The following is a 20695-nucleotide window of genomic DNA, read 5'->3' as shown; positions in this document are numbered from 1 at the left end:
TTCCAGTATTTTTAATGCCAAATATTTTTTGTATAAAAATCATGTTTTGTATCTCTGACTACTATGTTTTCTGGTTTAGTTTCCTAGATTTGGAAATGCTATTTAAAGAACATAAGCATTTTCACACTAGTGATAAGATTATCAAGTTTCTTCCTGTACATTTTATGTTGTTTTACGCTGTTTCAAAGTAATTTTTGATGGTACATCTGATCATGTCTTCATGAGAATTAAATATGATAATTTAAGGCTTTTCTAATTTGAAATGATATTTCACTTTTGTTAAGATTAACATTTTTTATTAGTGATGTGTTTTTCAAATATTTCTTTTTCTTGTGTGAAATATCAATTTTTTTCACTAGACCATTTTTATATTGCAATCTACTTTTTTTTTTAACATCTTTATTGGAGTATAATTGCTTTAAAATGGTGTGTTAGTTTCTGCTTTATAACAAAGTGAATCAGTTACACATATACATATGTTCCCATATCTCTTCCCTCTTGTGTCTCCTTCCCTCCCACCCTCCCTATCCCACCCCTCTAGGTGGTCACAAAGCACCGAGCTGATCTCCCTGTGCCATGCAGCTGCTTCCCACTAGCTATCTGTTTTACATTTGGTAATGTATATATGTCCATGCCACTCTCTCACTTTGTCACAGCTTACCCTTCCCCCCCCATATCCTCAAGTCCATTCTCTAGTAGGTCTGTGTCTTTATTCCCATCTTACCCCTAGGTTCTTCATGACCTTTTTTTTTTTTTCCCTTAGATTCCATATATATGTGTTAGCATATGGTATTTGTTTTTCTCTTTCTGACTTACTTTACTCTGTATGACAGACTCTAGGTCCATTCACCTCACTACAAATAACTCAATTTCGTTTCTTTTCATGGCTGAGTAATATTCCATTGTATATATGTGCCACATCTTCTTTATCCATTCATCCGATGATGGACACTTAGGTTGCTTCCATGTCCTGGCTATTGTAAATAGAGCTGCAATGAACGTTTTGGTACATGACTCTTTTTGAATTATGGTTTTCTCAGGGTATATGCCCAGTAGTGGGATTGCTGGGTTGTATGGTAGTTCTATTTGTAGTTTTTTAAGGAACCTCCATACTGTTCTCCATAGTGGCTGTATCAATTTACATTCCCACCAGCAGTGCAAGAGTGTTCCCTTTTCTCCACACCCTCTCCAGCATTTATTGTTTCTAGATTTTTTGATGATGGCCATTCTGACCAGTGTGAGATGATATCTCATTGTAGTTTTGATTTGCATTTCTCTAATGATTAATGATGTTGAGCATTCTTTCATGTGTTTGTTGGCAATCTGTATATCTTTGGAGAAATGTCTATTTAGGTCTTCTGCCCATTTTTGGTTTGGGTTGTTTGTTCTTTGGTTATTGAGCTGCATGAGCTGCTTGTATATTTTGGAGATGAATCCTTTGTCAGTTGCTTCATTTGCAATTATTTTCTCCCATTCTGAGGGTTGTCTTTTGGTCTTGTTTATGGTTTCCTTTGCTGTGCAAAAGCTTTTCAGTTTCATTAGGTCCCATTTGTTTATTTTTGTTTTTATTTCCATTTCTGTAGGAGGTGGGTCAAAAAGTATCTTGCTGTGATTTATGTCATAGAGTGTTCTGCCTATGTTTTCCTCTAAGAGTTTGACAGTTTCTGGCCTTACATTTAGATCTTTAATCCATTTTGAGCTTATTTTTGTGTATGGTGTTAGGGAGTGTTCTAATCTCATACTTTTACATGTACCTGTCCAGTTTTCCCAGCACCACTTATTGAAGAGGCTGTCTTTTCTCTACTGTATTAAATGCTCCCACCAAAAGACACAGACTGGCTGAATGGATACAAAAACAAGACCCATATATATGCTGTCTACAAGAGACCCACTTCAGACCTAGGAACACATACAGAATGAAAGTGAGGGGATGGAAAAAGATATTCCATGCAAATGGAAATCAGAAGAAAGCTGGAGTAGCAATTCTCATATCAGACAAAATAGACTTTAAAATAAAGACTATTAGAAGAGACAAAGAAGGACACTACATAATGAACAAGGGATCGATCCAAGAAGAAGATATAACAATTGTAAATATTTATGCACCCAACATAGGAGCACCTCAATACATAAGGCAAATACTAACGGCCATAAAAGGGGAAATCGACAGTAACACGTTCATAGTAGGGGACTTTAACACCCCACTTTCACCAATGGACAGATCATCCAAAATGAAAATAAATAAGGAAACACAAGCTTTAAATGATACATTAAACAAGATGGACTTAATTGATATTTATACGACATTCCATCCAAAAGCAACAGAATACACATTTTTCTCAAGTGCTCATGGAACATTCTCCAGGATAGATCATACCTTGGGTCACAAATCAAGCCTTCGTAAATTTAAGAAAATTGAAATCATATTAAGTATCTTTTCCGACCACAACGCTATGAGACTAGATATCAATTACAGGAAAAGATCTGTAAAAAATACAACATGGAGGCTAAAGAATACACTACTTAATAACGAAGTGATCACTGAAGAAATCAAAGAGGAAATCAAAAAATACCTAGAAACAAATGACAATGGAGACACGACGACCCAAAACCTATGGGATGCAGTAAAAGGAGTTCTAAGAGGGAAGTTTATAGAAATACAATCCTACCTTAAGAAACAGGAAACATCTCGAATAAACAACCTAACCTTGCACCTAAAGCAATTAGAGAAAGAACAAAAAAACCCCAAAGTTAGCAGAAGGAAACAAATCATAAAGATCAGATCAGAAATAAAAAGAAATGAAGGAAATGATAGCAAAGATCAATAAAACTAAAACCTGGTTCTTTGAGAAGATAAACAAAATTGAAAAACCATTAGCCAGACTCATCAAGAAAAAAAGGGAGAAGACTCAATAGAATTACAAATGAAAAAGGAGTAACAACTGACAGTGCAGAAATACAAAAGATCATGAGAGATTACTACAAGCAACTCTATGCCAATAAAATGGACTACCTGGAAGAAATGGACAAATTCTTAGAAATGCAATCTACTTTTTTAAAAAAATCAATTTTTGTTGGCCTTTTTAAAAACATTTTTGTGGAATTGTTTTGTCTTTTTTTTTTTACTGGTTGAGTAACATAAATACTCTAGTTGTAAAAGATTCAAACAATATAGAAATATGCATAGCAAATGACTCCCTCCTGACACCTTTCCTTATAGATAACCACCGTCAACAGCATTTTATAGTATATTATTCCTATTCTCATTCTATTAGTATGTACATACCTCCATATTCGTTAAATATACATAATATACATGAATATATATATATATATACATATATAAGTATAAATGGATCTTATAATACCTACTGTTCAGCATCTTAGTTTCTTCACCTAATAGTATGTCTTCCAGAGCTTACTTTTCCCCTCACAGCATAAAAAGCTTCTCCCCATTATATATATAACATATAATCATTATAAAAAATTTGATTAAGACATGAAAGATGTTTTAAAACAATAAAAATCACCTGGAATTAGTTTGGAGATAAATACCTTTAATAATTTGATAACCATTCTTTCATGCATCTCTTAATACATTTTACATTACTGGTGTTTATTCTGACAACAGCTGGTATACTACAATTCACTTCTGGCACTAACCATCCAGAGTTAGCACAGACCACACAAAGGGCATGGTCCCCAACAAGACACCAGTCAAAAGTGGGATCCTTAGGTCACCTGCACTTCCAGCTGCCTGCAAATCTGGGATGATCCCATGACCCCTTTAGGTTTGATAATTTCCTAGAATGACTCAGAACTCAAGAAAGCACTGTGCTTACAATTCGTTTTATCAAAAAGGATACAAATCAGGAATAGCCAAATAAAAGACATATAAGGTAAGATTTGGGAGGGTCTTGAATACAGAAGTTCCATGCCTTCTCCCCACGGAATCAGGGCACTTCACCCTCCCATCACATCAATGTATTCAACCAAGAAGCGCCACTGAGCTTTGTGTCCAGAGCATTTATTGGGGTTTCATTACATAGAAGCGATTGATTACATCATTGGCCTGTGATTGAAGTCATTCTCCAGCCCTCCTCTCTTTCCCAGAGGTCAGGAGGTTGGCCTGTATCAGGTGGCTCAAAGCCCTTAACCACTGCACCACCAGGGAAGCCCTGGCCTGGGTATTAGTATCCCAATTTTATGCAAGAGAAATAAACTCAGAGAGGTTAACTACCTTACAGCGAAGAAGCCAAGAACGGAAGCTCTAAACCTAAGATTGTTTTACTCCAGTATGTGTTATAGCCAGATTTAACCCCAAATTAATTCATGAACTATCAAAATTCACCATAAGAAAGAGTAAGCTTCCTGCCAATCTAGAGAATTACTGTATATAAATTACCATATATAAATTAAATGGTGATCCTTCAGGTAAGGGACTATAGGATATGCATTAATATATTAATGTGGGGACTAATTTTTTTCCAGAGTAGTATTAACATTTTAATTTTATTTTCAACCCACCTTGATCTTTGAAATCGCTGGCAACAAAAGTTTTCATTAAAAAGATGTTATAGGGACTCCCCTGCTGGTTCAGTGGTTAAGACTCCATGCTCCCAATGCAGGGGGCCCGGGTTCTACCCCTGGTCAGGGAACTAGATCCCACATGCCTGCTGCAATGATATTTGGCGCAGCCAAATAAATAAATGTATATATTTTTTAAAAAGATGTTATAAAGATGTAGTAAATAGAAGGACAGTCTTTAAGGAACCTTGTCCCTGAAGTATTATCTTAGACTTTTATATACCAAATAGTTTAGAGGATATTTAATTGGAAAGGAAAATTACATTCTGTAGTTCATACACATTTGGAGCTCTTTAGATTTCAGATCTTCTCTAGTATGCCAAGAGTTTACATTATAAATGGATGTTGAATTTTGTCACATATTGCATATACTGAGATGATTATATGATTTTTCTCCTTTAGTTTGTAAATTGGTGAAATACATAAATTCATATTCAAATGGTACAGGTCGTACATACCTTCTGGTACACGTGCACAGTTTCTCAAGCCTATATACAAAGTAGCTGTTGGGTCATTGAATATTCATATTTTTATTTTTACCAGATAGTGCCAAACTGATTTCCAAACTGATTGTACCAAAGTATACTCTAAGTGTGTGATAATACCAGTTGTTTCATATCTTCAACAGTACTTTTGATAGACTTTATTATTTTTGTGAAGTGATAAGTATATGGTTTTTTTTTAAATTGTGGATTTAATTTGCATTTCGTTAATTGCAAATGGGTTTGAGTATCTTTTCAATATTTGTCAGCCCTTTGTATTTCCCTTCCTGTGAATGACCAATCCAAATATTTTGCCCATTTAAAAAGTTTTAGGCCAGTGGCTGACAGCCGCCGAGCTGCGAGCTTCTTCTCTCCCCAGAGGCAAGGACTCCTGAATATATTTGAAAACTGAACAATTTCAGCCAAGCCGAAGCGTTCTCTCTTCCCAGGGACACAAATCCAAATTACCTGAGCCAAAGCAGATGACACATTTTTGGATGATTTTCCTGGATTTTCCAGATAGAAAATCATACCTGGGACTTCCCTGGTGGTGCAGTGGTTAAGAATCTGACTGAGGCTTCCCTGGTGGCGCAGTGGTTGAGAGTCCGCCTGCCGATGCAGGGGACACGGGTTTGTGCCCCGGTCCGGGAGGATCCCGCGTGCCGTGGAGCGGCTGGGCCTGTGGGCCATGGCTGCTGGGCCTGCGCGTCCAGAGAGCCTGTGCTCCGCAATGGGAGGGGCCACGGCGGTGAGAGGCCCGCGTACTGCAAAAACAAAAAAAAGAATCTGCCTGCCAGTGCAGGGGACACGGGTTCGAGCCCTGCTCCAGGAAGCTCCCACATGCTGCGGAGCAACTAAGCCCATGCGCCACAACTACTGAACCTGTGCTCTAGAACCTGCAAGCTACAACTACTGAAGCCTGTGTGCCGCAGGTACTGAAGCCCATGCACCTAGAGCCCATGCTCTGCAGCAAGAGAAGCCACCACAATGAGAAGCCTGCGCACCGCAATGAAGAACAGCCCCTGCTCGCCGCAACTAGAGAAAGCCCGCACACAGCAATGAAGACCCAGTGCAGCCAAAAATAAAAGACATAAATTTAATAAAAAAGAAAATAATACCTGGCTAGAACCTCTATAACAGTCTAAAATAGCAGCAGTTGCTTGCATTCTTTTTTTTTTTTCAATTTATTTATTTATTAATTTTTGGCTGTGCTGGGTCTTCGTTTCTGTGCGAGGGCCTTCTCCAGTTGCAGTGAGTGGGGGCCAGTCCTCATCGCGGCGCGCGGGCCTCTCACTGTCGCGGCCTCTCTTGTTGCGGAGCACAGGATCCAGACACACAGGCTCCAGACGCACAGGCTCCAGACGCACCGGCTCCAGACGCGCAGGCTCAGCAGTTGTGGCTCACGGGCGCAGTTGCTCCGCGGCATGTGGGATCCTCCCAGACCAGGGCTCGAACCCGTGGCCCTGCATTGGCAGGCAGACTCTTAACCACTGCGCCACCAGGGAAGCCCCATTTGCTTGCATTCTTGTCTTGTTCATTATATTAACGAGAATGCCTTTCCTCTTTCAAAAAGGTAGGCTGTGTGTTTGTGATAGCTGTTCTTGATGATGGAAAGGGATTACTTTCTAGTTCTATGGAAATTTTTTCGACAGCTTAACCTTAAAAAATCAGGAATGCATGTATATTTTAATTGAAAACTTTTCAACCTCAGAGAATCTTTGTGATTTTTTCTCCTTAACCTACTAATAGGTTAATTGATTTCGTGATTTTAAGCCATTCTTGTATTCCTAAATAATCCTTATTGGTCACAGTGTATTCTTCTTTTACTAAACTATCAAAAACAATAAATTAATTAAAAAAAATAAAAAGTTTTAGATAGTTTGTATTACTTATTTGTTAGGACTCTTCATCTATTCCGAATAATGTAATGTATATTCCAAATAAAATATGTATTGCAAATACATTTTCCCATTCCACGGCATCTTTTCACTCTCTCTATGGTGCTTTTGAGGAACAAGCTTTCTTAATCTTAATGTAGTTAAAGTTATCATATTTTTCCCTCATGGCTAGTGCTTTTTGTTTCTTCTTTAAGAAATCACCGTGAGGAAGCCTAAATGAACCCACACAGTTTGACTGTGTGGTGTTATGATTTGGCTGGTGTTACTTTGACAGTCCACTGAAGTCCCAAACAACAGTCACCATCAACCCCCAGACATATAAATGAAGATGTCTCCAGATCATTTCAGCCCTCAGCCATTAAGTCACTCCTAGCCTCTGAGTTTTCCAGCTGGGACCCCAGACACTGTGGAGCAGAGACAAGCCATCCCTTCTTTCCTCTGCCCAAATTCCTGGTCCGTAGAATCTGTGAGTTCAATAAAATGATTGTTTTATATCACTAAGTTTTTTTTTAAAATTTATTTATTTTTGGCTGCGTTGGGTCTTCATTGCTGTACGTGGGTTTTCCCTAGTTGCAGAGAGTGGGGGCTACTCTTCATTGTGGTGCGTGGGTTTCTGCTGGTGGTGGCTTCTCTTGTGGAGCACAGGCTTTAGGCGCAGAGGCTTCAGTAGTTGTGGCTCGTGGGCTCTAGAGCACAGGCTCAGTAGCAGTGGCACATGGGCTTAGTTGCTCTGCGTCATGTGGGATCTTCCCCGACCAGGGCGCGAACCTGTGTCCCCTGCATTGGCAGGCGGATTCTTAACCACTGTACCACCAGGGAAGCCCCTAGGAGTCAAGCTTTTACCTAAGGCATTCTTTTTTCAGAATTCTCCTCCTCTTCTTTCTGGACACCCAAATTCTAACATTCCTTCATGGCCTTGCTCAGGTACCACTCTCTACTAGAAGCCTGCTTTAATCATAGTAATTATTTGGCAGTATCTCCCTGCAACTCTCCCCATTAAATGTACCTTTACCTCAGTAAGAATTCCCCTTATTCTTTTCTTTCCCCCTTTCTTTATCTTATGCTTCAGATCTGCAGTCCTGAGTACCAAAATGTTGTTAGAGAGATGGGTATCCAAGTAGAAAGTACATGGGTGTTAAAATCAGATATTGCTAATTGGTATGAATTTTGTCTCTCTTTTTTGCTAGCTACCTGTGTGACCTTGTGCCAGTTCCTTAAACTTTCTGAACCACAGTTATCTAATCTGTAAAATGAGAATTCTATTTGCCTTGCAATGTTAGTTTGAGAATTAGAGATAAAAGATGTAAAGCACATAGTACTGTGTGCATAATAGGCGCTCAACAAACAATTATTATGCGTTCCTTGATTTTTGGTCTTAATTCTGGTGATAGCCACCAATAGGCAGCCCTGTCTTGAGTTAATTTACAGCTTTTTTTGTTTGTTTTGTTTTTTTGTTTTGGGGGGTTTTTTTTGGCCGTGCCACACAGCTTGTGGTATCTTAGTTCCCTGACCAGGGATTGAACGCAGGCCCTGACAGTGAAAGCACCGAGTCCTAACCACTGGACTGCCAGGGAATTCCCTAATTTGTAGTTTTAAAACTAGATCACATTCTTGAAGTTCTCATTGTACTATTAAGTTGGACCTACCTTGCCTCTTTTGGTGGTCCTAAAGGACATCTTATGTACCTAGGAAATCCTAGGAACCAGAGGTTCTCAACTGGGGATGGTTTTGCCCCCAGTTTTTATCCCCAGGATATTTGGTGTTGTCTGGAGACCTTTTTGGTTGTCACAACTGGAAGACAGTACTGGCATTTATTGCGTGTATGCCAGATGCTCCTAAGCATTCTACAATGCACAATAAAGCTCCCCAGAACAAAAAAGTATCTAGTACAAAATGTCAGTAGTGCTGAGGTTGAGAAAACTTGCTCAAAATTCATCAACCTTTGGACTCTGAAAGGTGGCACAATATAGTCAAAAAAGCCTAGAATTAAAGAGTTCTGGGTTTTAGTTCTAGTTCTGTCAACCATAAGCAGTATGCTACAGGGCTAGTCAACTCCTCTAGACATCAATTTATTTTTTATAAGTTTTTAAAAAATTTGTTTTTGGCCACGTTGGGTCTTTGTTGCTGCATGCAGGCTTTCTCTAGTTGCAGCAAGCGGGGGCTACTCTACGTTGTGTTGTGCGGGCTTCTCATTGTGGTGGCTTCTCTTGTTGCTGAGCACGGGCTGTAGGTGCGCAGGCTTCAGTAGTTGTGGCGCATGGGTTCAGTAGTTGTGGCTCACAGGCTTAGTTGCTCTGCAGCACATGGGATCTTCCCGGACGAACTCATGGGGTCGAACTCATGTCCCCTGCACTGGCAGGCAGATTCTTAACCACTGCACCACCAGGAAAATCCCTCAATTTATTTTTAATAAATTGTCATTTAATTTATTTCTCTATCCTCTGTGTTTCCTACAATGCAAATTAGCTTTAGAGCTGCACTGTCCAATACAGTAGCCATTAGCTACATGTGTCTAAGTTAAAAATAAATACAACTAAAAATTCATTTCTCAGTTGCACAAGTCACATTTCTATTGTTCAATGGTTGCATAAGGCTAGTGGCTACTGTACTAAACAGCACAGATGTGGAACATTTCCATCATGGCGGAAATTTCTATTGGACAGTGCTGGTCTAGAGGCTTGGTTTGATTCAGATTCAGGCCTTGATTTTTTAATATTTAAAATGAAGATATTGAATTACATGATCTCTGTGATAACTTCCAGTTTTCTAGTTCTGTGATTCTAAAGGAGAATACATAAAGTAATCGACTTTAATAAAGAAATCTGTAAATGGGTAAAAAATTTTAGAAACACCCATATTCGAGTCAATGTAATCAGAATCAGAGTGTTTGCATTAGTATGTCTGACCGTAGTTTAGACAACTGTGTGGTACCTACTGAAAAGGTATGGATAAGACTTCTAGTTTTGGGTTCAGCATGTAAGGATCTTGAAAGTTATCACTCCATCCTAACAAGTAAAGAGTTGAACAAACTGAAAAATGAACAATTCTTCTTAGCTCCATCAGAGATGTGAGGTCACAGGGCAAACCACTACCTGCAAAACTGCAGCGACAGACAGGTGAATACAGAGAACCAAATCTTACCAGAACAGAAACCCTGAGCAGAATCCTCCATAGGAATCCATACTGGTGGGGGGGGGGGTAGGAGAAACTTACCTGTAATTGACAAAACACTGGAGGCTCAGAGTAGAGTGAACTAGTCTGAGAGTTAAAAACTCCAGGAGGTCCCAGCAATGGAGGAGTCTCCCCCAACTTTTTGAGTTTTATTGCGAGGAGGTCAATCAGGTTCTCATAGTAAATATTGGAGAAAAATCCCCTCATGTTTCTGACAGAGGGAGGGGAAAAAGAACCATTTTCGAATAAGCAGAGCATTCTGTTCTTTTTAACAAGTCTGCCACCAAGAGAAACTATTTTACCAGAGCTGAAACTATTGGGGTTTTATCAGAGCCTAGCTGACTTGGGGGAAGGGAAATACCCAACTGCAGTACACTGTAGCTATCCTGTCCCACCTAAGGGGGGGGGGGAACTGAGAAGCATTTGTGAAGTACACAGGTCAGAGGCATAGACTCATTAAAAAGACTGAGACCTAATCCCAGGACTATAGAAAGCTTCCCCTCCCCTAACACACTACTGCCATATTACTAAAGGTTTCTTTAATTGCAGTTCCTTTGTCCAGTATATCATGTCTGGCTATCAAAAATTATAGAGCATACTGAAATGCAAAAAACACAATTTGAAGAGACAGAGCAAGCATCCGAACCAGACTTATATATGGCAGGGATGTTGAGAATTATCATACAGAAAATTTAAAACAATTATGATTAATATGCTAACAGCTTTAGTAAATACAGTAGACAGCATGCAAGAAGAGATGGGCAATGTAAACAGCGATGGAAATTCTAAGAATAAAAAATAAATGCTATAGATCAAAAACACTGCAACAGAAATGAAGAAGCCTTTGATGAACTCATTATTAGACTGGACACAGCTGAGAAGAATCTTTGAGCTTGAGATATGTCAGTAGAAATTTCCAAAATGGAAAAACAAAAAGAAGAAAAGACTGAAACAAAACAAAAACAGGACAGAATATCCAAGAACCGTGGGACAACTACAAAAGATATAATATGTGTGTAATGGGAATACCAGAAAGAAATGAAAGAAAGGAACAGAAGTAATATTTGAAGCAATAAATACTGAGAATTTCCCCAAAGTAATGACAGACACCAAGGCACAGATTCAGGAATCTCAAAGAACACCAAGCAAGATAAATGCAAAAAAAAAAAGCTACACCTGGGCATATCATATTCAATGTTAGAAAATCAAAGATAAAGAAAAATATTGAAAGAAGCCAGAGGGGAAAAAACACCTTTCCTATAGAGGAACAAAGATAAAAAATTAAATCTGACTTCTCTTCAGAAACATTCAAACAAGTAGAATGGAGTGAAATATTTAAAGTGTTGAGAGAGGGGACTTCCCTGGCGGTGCAGTGGTTTAGAATCCGCCTGCCAATGCAGGGGACACAGGTTTGAGTCCTGGTCTCAGAAGATCCCACATGCCAAGGAGCAACTAAGGTTGCGAGCCACAACCACTGAGCCTGTGCTCTAGAGCCTGCAAGCCACAACTACTGAAGACCGTGCGCCTAGAGCCCGTGTACTGCGACAAGAGAAGCCACCACAATGAGAAGCCTGCACAACAAAACGAAGAGTAGCCCCTGCTTGCCACAACTAGAGAAAGACCACGTGTAGCAATGAAGACCCAACGCAGCCAAAAAGAAAAAAGAAAATAAAGTGTTGAGAGAAAAAACACGAACCTGGAATTCTGTACCCCATGAAATTATTCTTCAGAAGTGAAGAGGAAATAAAGACTTTCTTAGACAAACAAAAATTGAGGGAAATTGTTGCCAGTAGACCTGCCTTGCAAGAAATATTAAAAGAAGTTCTTCAGAGAGAAGGAAAACAATATAGATCAGATACTTGGATCTACATAAAGAAAGGAAACATCAGACAAAGAATAAGTGAAAGTAAAATAAAAATTTTTATTTTTCTTAATTGATCTGACAATTGTTCAAAATAATAATAGCAACAGTATGTTCAATTATGTATGCTTATGTGTGTATATGCATATGTTTACTTACGTATAGTGAAATGACTGAGAATAATGATACAAGGGACAAGAGGGAGGAATTAAGAATATTTTGTTATAAAGTTCTTGCACTGCCTTTGAAGAAGTACAGGGTTTTTTGAAAGTGGACTTTGATTAGTTGTAAAAGTATTTTGCAAACTCTAGGGCAACCACAGAAAAGGTTTAAAAAAAAAAAAGTACAACTCATATGCTAAGAAAGGAGAGGAAACGGAATCATATAAAATGCTCCCTTAAAACCATAAAAGGAAGAAAAAGTGGAAGAAAAAATTAGAACAAAGAACAAGGGCAGGGCTTCCCTGGTGGCGCAGTGGATGAGAGTCCGCCTGCCGATGCAGGCGACACGGGTTCGTGCTCCGGTCCGGAAAGATCCCACATGCCGTGGAGCGGCTATGCCGGTGAGCCATGGCCTCTGAGCCTGTGCGTCCGGAGCCTGTGCTCCACAACGGGAGAGGTCACAACAGTAAGAAGCGTGCATACCGCAAAAAAAAAAAAAAGAACAAGGGCAATGAATAGAAAACAGTAACAAATATAGTAAATATTAATCCAACTATATCAATATCATTTAAACATTAATGCTCTAAATACACTATATAAAAGGCAGAGATTGTTGAGTAGGTCAAAAAACAAGGCCCAGCTATATGTTGTCTACAAGAAACCCACTTTAAAGACACATATAGATTAAAAGTAAATGGATGGAGAAAGATAAAACATGCCAACACTAATAAAAAGAAAGCTGGAATAGCTATATTAATTTCAGACAGAGTGGACATTAGAGCAAGGAAAATTATCAAGGATAAAGTGGGGCATTACATAATGATAAAGGGGTCAGTTTTCCAAGAAGACATAACAATTCTTAATGTGTATGAACTTACTAAGGGAGCGTCAAAGTACCTGAAGAAAAACTGATAGAACTGCAAGGAGAAATAGATGAATCCATTATTATAGTTGGAGACTCCCATTATATCAGAAATAGATCCAGGGCAGATGTAAAGACATAGTTGAACCCAACAGCACCATCAATCATACTGGATATAGTTGACATCCATGTGTCTTCATCAACAATAGCAGAATACACATTCTCAAGCTCACATGGACCATTCACCAAGATAGACCACGTTCTCGGCTCTAAAACACACCTTAACAAATTTAGAAGACTAGAAATTATACAGCGTCTGCTGTCAGACCACAGTAGAATTAAACTAGAAATCAGTAACGGAAAGATAGTTCGAAAAAATCCCGAAATATCTGGAGATTAAACAACACACTTCTAAATAACTCATGGTCAAAGAGGTAATCTCATGAGAAAGTAAAACATTTTGAACTAAATGAAAATGAAAATACAACTTGTTGAAACTTGTGGGATGCAGCGAATGGAGTGCTTAGAGGGAAATTTACAGCACTGAATGCGTATATTGGAAAAGAAGAAAGATCTAAAATCAATCATCTAAACTTCCACCTTAGGAAACTAGAAAAAGAAGAGCAAGAATATTGAATATTCAATATTTCAATATTGAAAATTAACAAAACCAAAAGCTAGTTTTTTGGAAAAGATCAATAAACTCGAAAAGCCTCTAGCCATGCTAACTGAAAAGGTATGGATCGAAGGGAAATGGACAGGACAGAATTTATGAAAGGGGAGGTTGGAAAGCAAAAGTTTGTTCATGTGCCTCCAACCCTGTCCAAGGGAAAACTTTGTTCTCTCTAGCACAATTAAGTATCTGCTTCAGTTGGCAGGTTGCCCATCGTGGGAATGATTGCATGCAGGTTATTATACAAGATGTCACTACTCATCCAGTTAATTTAATTAATTTAACTTGCTCTCAATCAAGATAAAAAAAGCAATCCTGAGATTATACTTTACCTCCTTATGTATTCTTTCTATGGCAAAATAATGCCCTGAGAGACATGAATATTCCAGTTATCTTGGCAGATGTAATTTTCATTGTTAATTAATTTAGTAACATTCCAAGGCTGTATCTGGTGAGGGGAACTGAAATTCCTAACTCTGCCATCAGATTCAAAACTGTTTGAGCACAGAAGCATCCAGTGGATTTAGGCAGGGCTATTTCAGTTCTTGAGTATGCCTTTTACCATGAAAAGTTGGTCAGAAACATGATTTTAGATAACAAGGCCATATTATTTAAGAAGGCTGCTGAGTAACAGTCTTATTAAGAAAATGTATTCACCTGAGGTTTGTTAGGAGAAAGGTAGCTAGAAAGACACTGGAGGAGGGACACCTAGTGTTGTTGAAGGACCCACTGACAAAAAAGCTTTTCCCCACTCCTGGGAGCCCTCAGAAGCCTCAGCAGAGGAAGACGGTTGGCATCTATATGCAGCAGAATTTAACAGACTCAAGAGGGGCCTGGATCCCACACTTATAGTGTGAGGATAATGGGGACATTGGAGAGGAACAGCTTAAAGATAGGGTGCATAGAAAACCGAGAATTGAGAGAGCTAAGGGAACTGGGGATTGCCCAAGGAGACACATCTTATTTAAGTCTATGCAGAGAGTAACTGTGCTTGTTTCCTTCTATGTGGTATAAGGAAAGGAATTAACTAAAAAAAGACATAACTCCTGATCTCCCCCGACTCTGTCTTTGGGAGACTTGAAACCTTCAGCAAAAGAACTGCTTAATCCTCCACTGCAATTCAGTGTGTATTTTGTCTGAGGGAAAAGGGAAAGGAGAAATTAGACTTGGATAATCCTCATTCACAGAAGTTTGGTGGGTACCAACCTATCCCATTATTGAAATTATTAGATGGAAAAGAGAATCAACCAGCAGATTCCTCAGAGACAATATGTTCCTTGACTTTCTCTTCTTCAGTTCATAGCTAGAGACCTATAGGACAGAAAGGAGGGAACTGCCACACAGGTTACATATATTAGTCCTTTGTGAGTTAACTAGGGGAAGTCAGTGCCCTGGAGTCTCCTTACTGGTGGCAAAGCTGAGGACTGTCCCTATGATGCAGACCCTAAAACAAAATCCTACCATCCTTTGTATCCCAGTAGGAACAGCCATGAGTCATCCCAGATGATGTATTTATCTCTTCCTGGCTCTAACAGCAATAATGTCATGCTTGAGGATTCAATACCTACGTGTAGCAATTGGCTTGGTTTTGTGTCACATACTATATCTCTTCGATATCTGTGTCACTAGTCACAAGGGGAAGGTGAAGAAGATGAGAGTAGATGGATGCAAATCCATCAGTACTACTTCCAAAACAAAGCAAAATACATCTTCTGTTAACTGTGGGAACTTTAATGCTCAGAAGTGTGGTCTGTGGATCAGCAGCATTGGTGCCACTTGGGAGTTTGGCAGACCACTGACCCACTGAATCCCAGACCTACTCAATCAAAATCAGCATTTTACCGAGAACCCCAGGTGATTTGTATGCACTTGAAAGTTTGAGAAGCAACATGTACAACAATATTATCACCTTTGTTTATGAACAACACGTTTATTATTTTCGGTATAATTTATAACTTGATTAAATTTATGTTTTATAGTGCTATTCTTATTATGAATCCAACATGCTGTAAACAGTTTTTAGTGGGAGGAAAATTTGAGGTGGAATAAGTACAGAGACATGTAGTGAAATAGGTAATTTATTTCATTATACAGTATGCAAATGTTTATTGAGCTCCTACTGTGTATAAGACACTATACAAAGACCTGAGAGCAAAGTCCCTGTTTTCATGGTGCTTAATTTTACCAGAGGGAAGCTCACAATAAACAAATAAATTATATGTCATCTGATAAATACTATAGTGAAAAATAGATTAAGGGAGAAAAGGGGATGCTACTTTCTAAAGAAATGTCAGGGAATGCTTCACAGATGTCTTTGTCTGCCTGGACTGCTATAATAATACCACAGACTGGGTAGTTTATAATCAGAAATTTCTTTCTCGTAGTTCTGGAGGCTGGAAGTCCAAGATTAGGGTGCTAGCATGGTTGGGTGAATGCCCTCTTCCAGGTCCCAGACTTCTCCTGTATCCTCACATGGCATAAAGGGTTAGGGAGCTCTGTGAAATCTGTTTTATAAGAGCACTAATCCCATTCATGAGCACTCCTCCTTCATGACCTGAGTAGCTCCCAAAGGCCCCACCTCCTAATACTACGTATCACCTTGGTGGGTAGGATGTCAACATACGAATTTCGGGAAGACACAAACATTCAGACTATAGCAACGGACAAGGTGATCCTTGAGCAGAGACTTTAAGATTGTGTGTGGACATTTGGGGAAAGAGCACTCTAGGTAGAGGGACAGCTTATGTAAAATCCCTGAGACTGGAGTGTGCTTTGTGAATTTGAGGAGCAGCAAGGAAGCCATGTGTCTGGATGATATAACGGAAGGCTAGAATAGTACTGTAGCTGGAGAAGTTAGAGAGGGAAGTGTGGGAGGAAAACACAGGTCCTTGCTGGCCCTTTTAAGTGGGATGGGAAACCAATGGACGGTTTTTAGCAAAGGAGTGACATCTTATTTCTACGTTAAAAGATCACTCTGGTTGCTATGTTGAGAAGAATCCATAGGTGGGGAAAGTGCATAGGCAGAGGCAGGGAGACAAATTGGAAGGCTACTGCAATAATCCAGAAAAGATTTAGTGGTAACTCACATCAGGGTGGTAGTGGTGGTGGTGGTGTAGAAAAATGGTTAGAGCCCAGATATATTTTGAAGATATAGCTTAAAGGATTAGATCGAATGTGAGGTATATAAGAAAGCTGGCAAGGATACTTCCTAGGTTCTTGAGACTGAGCAGCTAGGAGAATGGAGCTGCTAATTACTAAAATGGGGGATGCTGCAGCAAGAGTAATTTCTCCCCCTTCCTCCCCCGAAGTTTTCACATATTAAGTTCACATGCCTGCTTGAGAACCAAGAAGAGATCTTCAAAAGGCCTAATGTGCAAACAACTACTTTAAATTAGTGTCAACTCTGCCACCTTGGGGTGAAAGCAGCTATTAATAGTGAAGGAATGGGCATGGCTGGGTTCCAACAAACTTTACAACACTGGAACTTGAATTTCATCTAGTTTTCGCACATCATAAAATATTCTTATTTTGATTTTTGTTAAGTTGCAAGCAGGATGGTCTGTAAAACCTAAAATATTTACTCTCTGACTCAACAGTTTGTCAGCTGCTGGTATTGATGAAACAAGATGGGACATTAACGACGGTATATAGGATTTCATTATACTAGTTTACTTTTGTCTATACTTGTCATTTTTCACAAAGGTTTTAAAAATGTTTAGGTGTACTAATCTCAAGAGTCTTCCCGTCTCCTTAAACATCCCCCGCCAAAGTTGCCTATAGCTAGTAAATGCTGCCGTTTTCCTTTTGTTTCTTTTCTTGTAAGAGCTAGACCCTTTTGAAGCCTTGAGTAGTGGTAAAATAAACCCTTTGCACTTGACACCCGGCGACAGAGAAAGTATGAGGCACAAACACGATGAAGGGAAAGGATTTTTGCAGGGGTGTGGGAGCAGCTGTCTGTTCTCACTATACACTCCCACAACCAATCTCCTTTTTACAAAAAAAAAAAAAAAAAAAAAGAAATCCCCTTTAGTTATCACGGTACGGTTCCCTGCCCTCAGATGACTCGCGGAAATGACGCCATCAGCCGAACGCTGTCTGGTAGTCCGCAGCAGCGGCGGTGGGTGGACGTAAGCACGTCGGTCCTCCTACGCGGCCACCTCGGGGAAGACTAGAGCGCTCCGCCGGGCGCCGCCGCGCACCGCCGCCGGGTCGTCAAGAGCCGGGTTGACTGCGACTGCGCAGGTATGCAGGGGCGCGGCTTCAGGCCATCCCGCCCCTTCCCAGCCTTCGCGACCAATGAGTAGCTACCGCCCCGGGGCGGGGAAATCCTTAGAGGCCGGAATCATTAGCCGTGAGGACAGCCCCGCCCCTGTCTCCTCCCAGCCCCGCGCCCCGCCTCGCGCTGTCGTCACCCCGCCTCCCTCTCCCGCCCTCTTGCCTAGCTGCGGGGTGATACGGGGCTTGAGCTTGGGAAGAGGGCAAGGGAAGCAAGTTAGATGTCGGCCTGGCGGCGGCGGCGGCACCACAACCGTCCAATGTGAGCGCGGTGATGGGGAGCGGGTCGTAGGGAAGACGGGGCCGCGTGGCAGAAATGGGAGGGCTCCGGGTGCTTGGTGGTGAACGCGCCGTAGAGTGAGGGGCGGCCGTGAGGGGGCGAGGTTGACCCGGGTGTGTCCCGGTGCGGTCGGGAGGGCGTGGATAGCGGGTAGGGGGACGCCAAGCTCGCTTTGCCCCCTCCCCAAAGCTTCACTTGGCAGCTTGGCACGTCTTAAGTTTGCCTCCCTTTCGGTTGTCTGGGATGCGAGGAGAAAATTTAAAAAGGTCCCCCAAAACATTTGGAGGCTTTCTCGGGGTGTTTTCCTTGCCGGTGAGTGCGTGCTCCTTTCTTCTTACTGGATGGAGAGGTAGAGAGGCCAGGTGGGCAGGTCGACTTTCACTCTCTGAGGATTGTCCAAACAAACAAACCAGGAATTCTTCACCCTCCTCCCCACGCCCTGCCCTGCAACACACGACAAACATTCCCAACAAGTTTGAAGAAGCAGACTAGAAAATTCTGAGGGATTCTGTGTCTTTGAAATATGTCAGTAGTAAGTGTACTTTTTCTATGTTTATAGAAAATGTATGAATGGGGACGGCGTTTTTTTTGTTTATTATCATTGGACACATTTTTTGTTATGAGTACTCATCTTTGAGTTCTGCCCAAGAGGATTCTGACTTTGTGTTGATGTGATATATTGTATTAGCTGTGTTTTCCTGAAACACAAGTTTCTGTGAAATCCAATCAGTTGTAAATGCTTAGCCGGTTGTTGGTGGGAAGTGAGGTAGATAAATCTCTAGTTCTGATAAACCTATAATTATTAACATGGCCTCTTTTTAAAGCAAATCCTTGCATATTTTTCTCTTTCACAGATTTATCTAATTGCCCAACGACCACTGATGAAGATAGGTTGGAGTAACTGCTGAAACTGAATTTTATTGACCAGAAGATAGTCCATTTGTTTCACTTCTTTTTGTTTTCCCTACTGCTTTGAGCTTTACTGTAACGGCTGAAAAACTTGGAAAATAAAATGAACATGCTGTGGTCTTGAACTTTTTTTTTTTGAGGAAAAATTAAAGTGCCAGAGTGAAAGCCAGAATGGCATCCAGAGAGAGACTCTTTGAACTTTGGATGCTTTATTGTGCGAAGGTAACTGCTTTCCTTTTTATTTCTAAGTTTTAAAATACTTTGTTATAAAATTTTGTGACTGGCCTTATTAGCGCTTTATTTAATGGATAATAGCACATTTATTCATAGTAATGACCCCAAATTTAAAAACACAGGATTTTCTGTTTTCCACTTTTTCACGTTTGAACACATACACAATATTGGCATGCTCTTAAAAACTGTAGGATGTGGTTTTAATTTGATATTTGTGTTCAGGGATCCTAAAATTATATAAGTAAAAGTATGACCTTTGAGAAAAATAAAACATTTGTATTTTTGTTTGTGCTTTTTTTTTTTCCTTCCACAAGTGGGAGTACAGATAGAGATATTTTAATGAGAAGAGCATTAAGCATTTTTCTCATAATCTTTTAAATTAAAAGATTATTATATAAAAATGCTATTGATTTGAGGTGGTTACTGTAAGGTTGCCCTGATATTAGCACCTTATAAGCATTGTCTTTCTTGATCCTCACAACAATCCTGTGAGATGGGTATCTGTAATTATCCGTTTTACTGATGAGAAAAACTGATGCAGAGTTTAAAGGGGTTAGTGAGAAGCAGCCCCTTCTGCTTCCGTATATAGCCGGGAACTCACAACTGCCTGATTCAAGTCCATGCTCTTATCCATTATGACTGCTCATTATTTTTTCTTTGTCATTCAAAAATAAGTTTTTCTCCATTCATCTTTATGTGAATTTTTACATGTTAGCTTTGATTTTAGGTTATTGGAGAAGAAGGGTACTACCTAAAAATATGTTTTTCAAGTTAGGAGCTATATTACTACTTTGACGATACTGGCAAGGGTCAGAGTAACATCTCTAACTTACTCCTTAAGTTACTTTAGGTCTGCGTGGTGAAGTTCTCAAGTCTCAGCTTCCGTTTCTGCATTATCCTGTAGGGCTCCCTTTCTATACTTTCAGCTTTTTAAAGAACTAAAAGTTCTTTGAAGTTATTCTTTAACAGATGATGTCAGTTATCTTAATATTAAATATTAGAGCTCACACTGGAATTTTCTATGACTTCCTGGTTTGGTATTTTTTACAGTTACTGAAGGACATATACTTTGAAATATTTAATATGAATTTTTAAAATAGCTTTTAGTCTTGTGTAATTTAATGCCAGAAATGTCTTTTTAAAAATAGACCACTCTTCCAATAAAAAAGGGATCCAATTCTTAGTGACTTGAAAACAGTCACTAACACATGTCAGCCAAAAATTAAAATGCATTTTAGTATGCATGCCCAGTACTCGTTTGAAAATTATTTTTTAAAAAATCCATCAAACTTACTAGGTTTT

At 39.7% G+C, this 20695-nt stretch overlaps 1 protein-coding gene across 2 annotated transcripts in view; it reads left to right on the top strand.

The window, feature by feature from the left end:
* Positions 1-20695, top strand: part of NBEAL1 (neurobeachin like 1) — a 228732-nt gene that overhangs the window by 25550 nt on the left and 182487 nt on the right. For both annotated transcript variants that reach the window (XM_089915931.1, XM_089915930.1), the window contains exons 2-3: positions 542-17937; positions 19105-19381. In XM_089915931.1, the coding sequence (XP_089772057.1) occupies positions 19331-19381 (51 nt within the window). In that variant the 5' untranslated portion in view covers positions 542-17937; positions 19105-19330. The remainder of the gene's footprint in view (positions 1-541; positions 17938-19104; positions 19382-20695) is intronic.

The sequence above is a fragment of the Delphinapterus leucas genome, chromosome 8, assembly GCF_059928025.1.
Source record: "Delphinapterus leucas isolate spDelLeu-1000000601 "Yukka" chromosome 8, BTC_Dleu_Yukka2, whole genome shotgun sequence".
NCBI lineage: Eukaryota > Metazoa > Chordata > Mammalia > Artiodactyla > Monodontidae > Delphinapterus > Delphinapterus leucas.
Note: the sequence above shows the minus strand (reverse complement) of the source record. Positions and strands in the feature narration are given on the sequence as shown.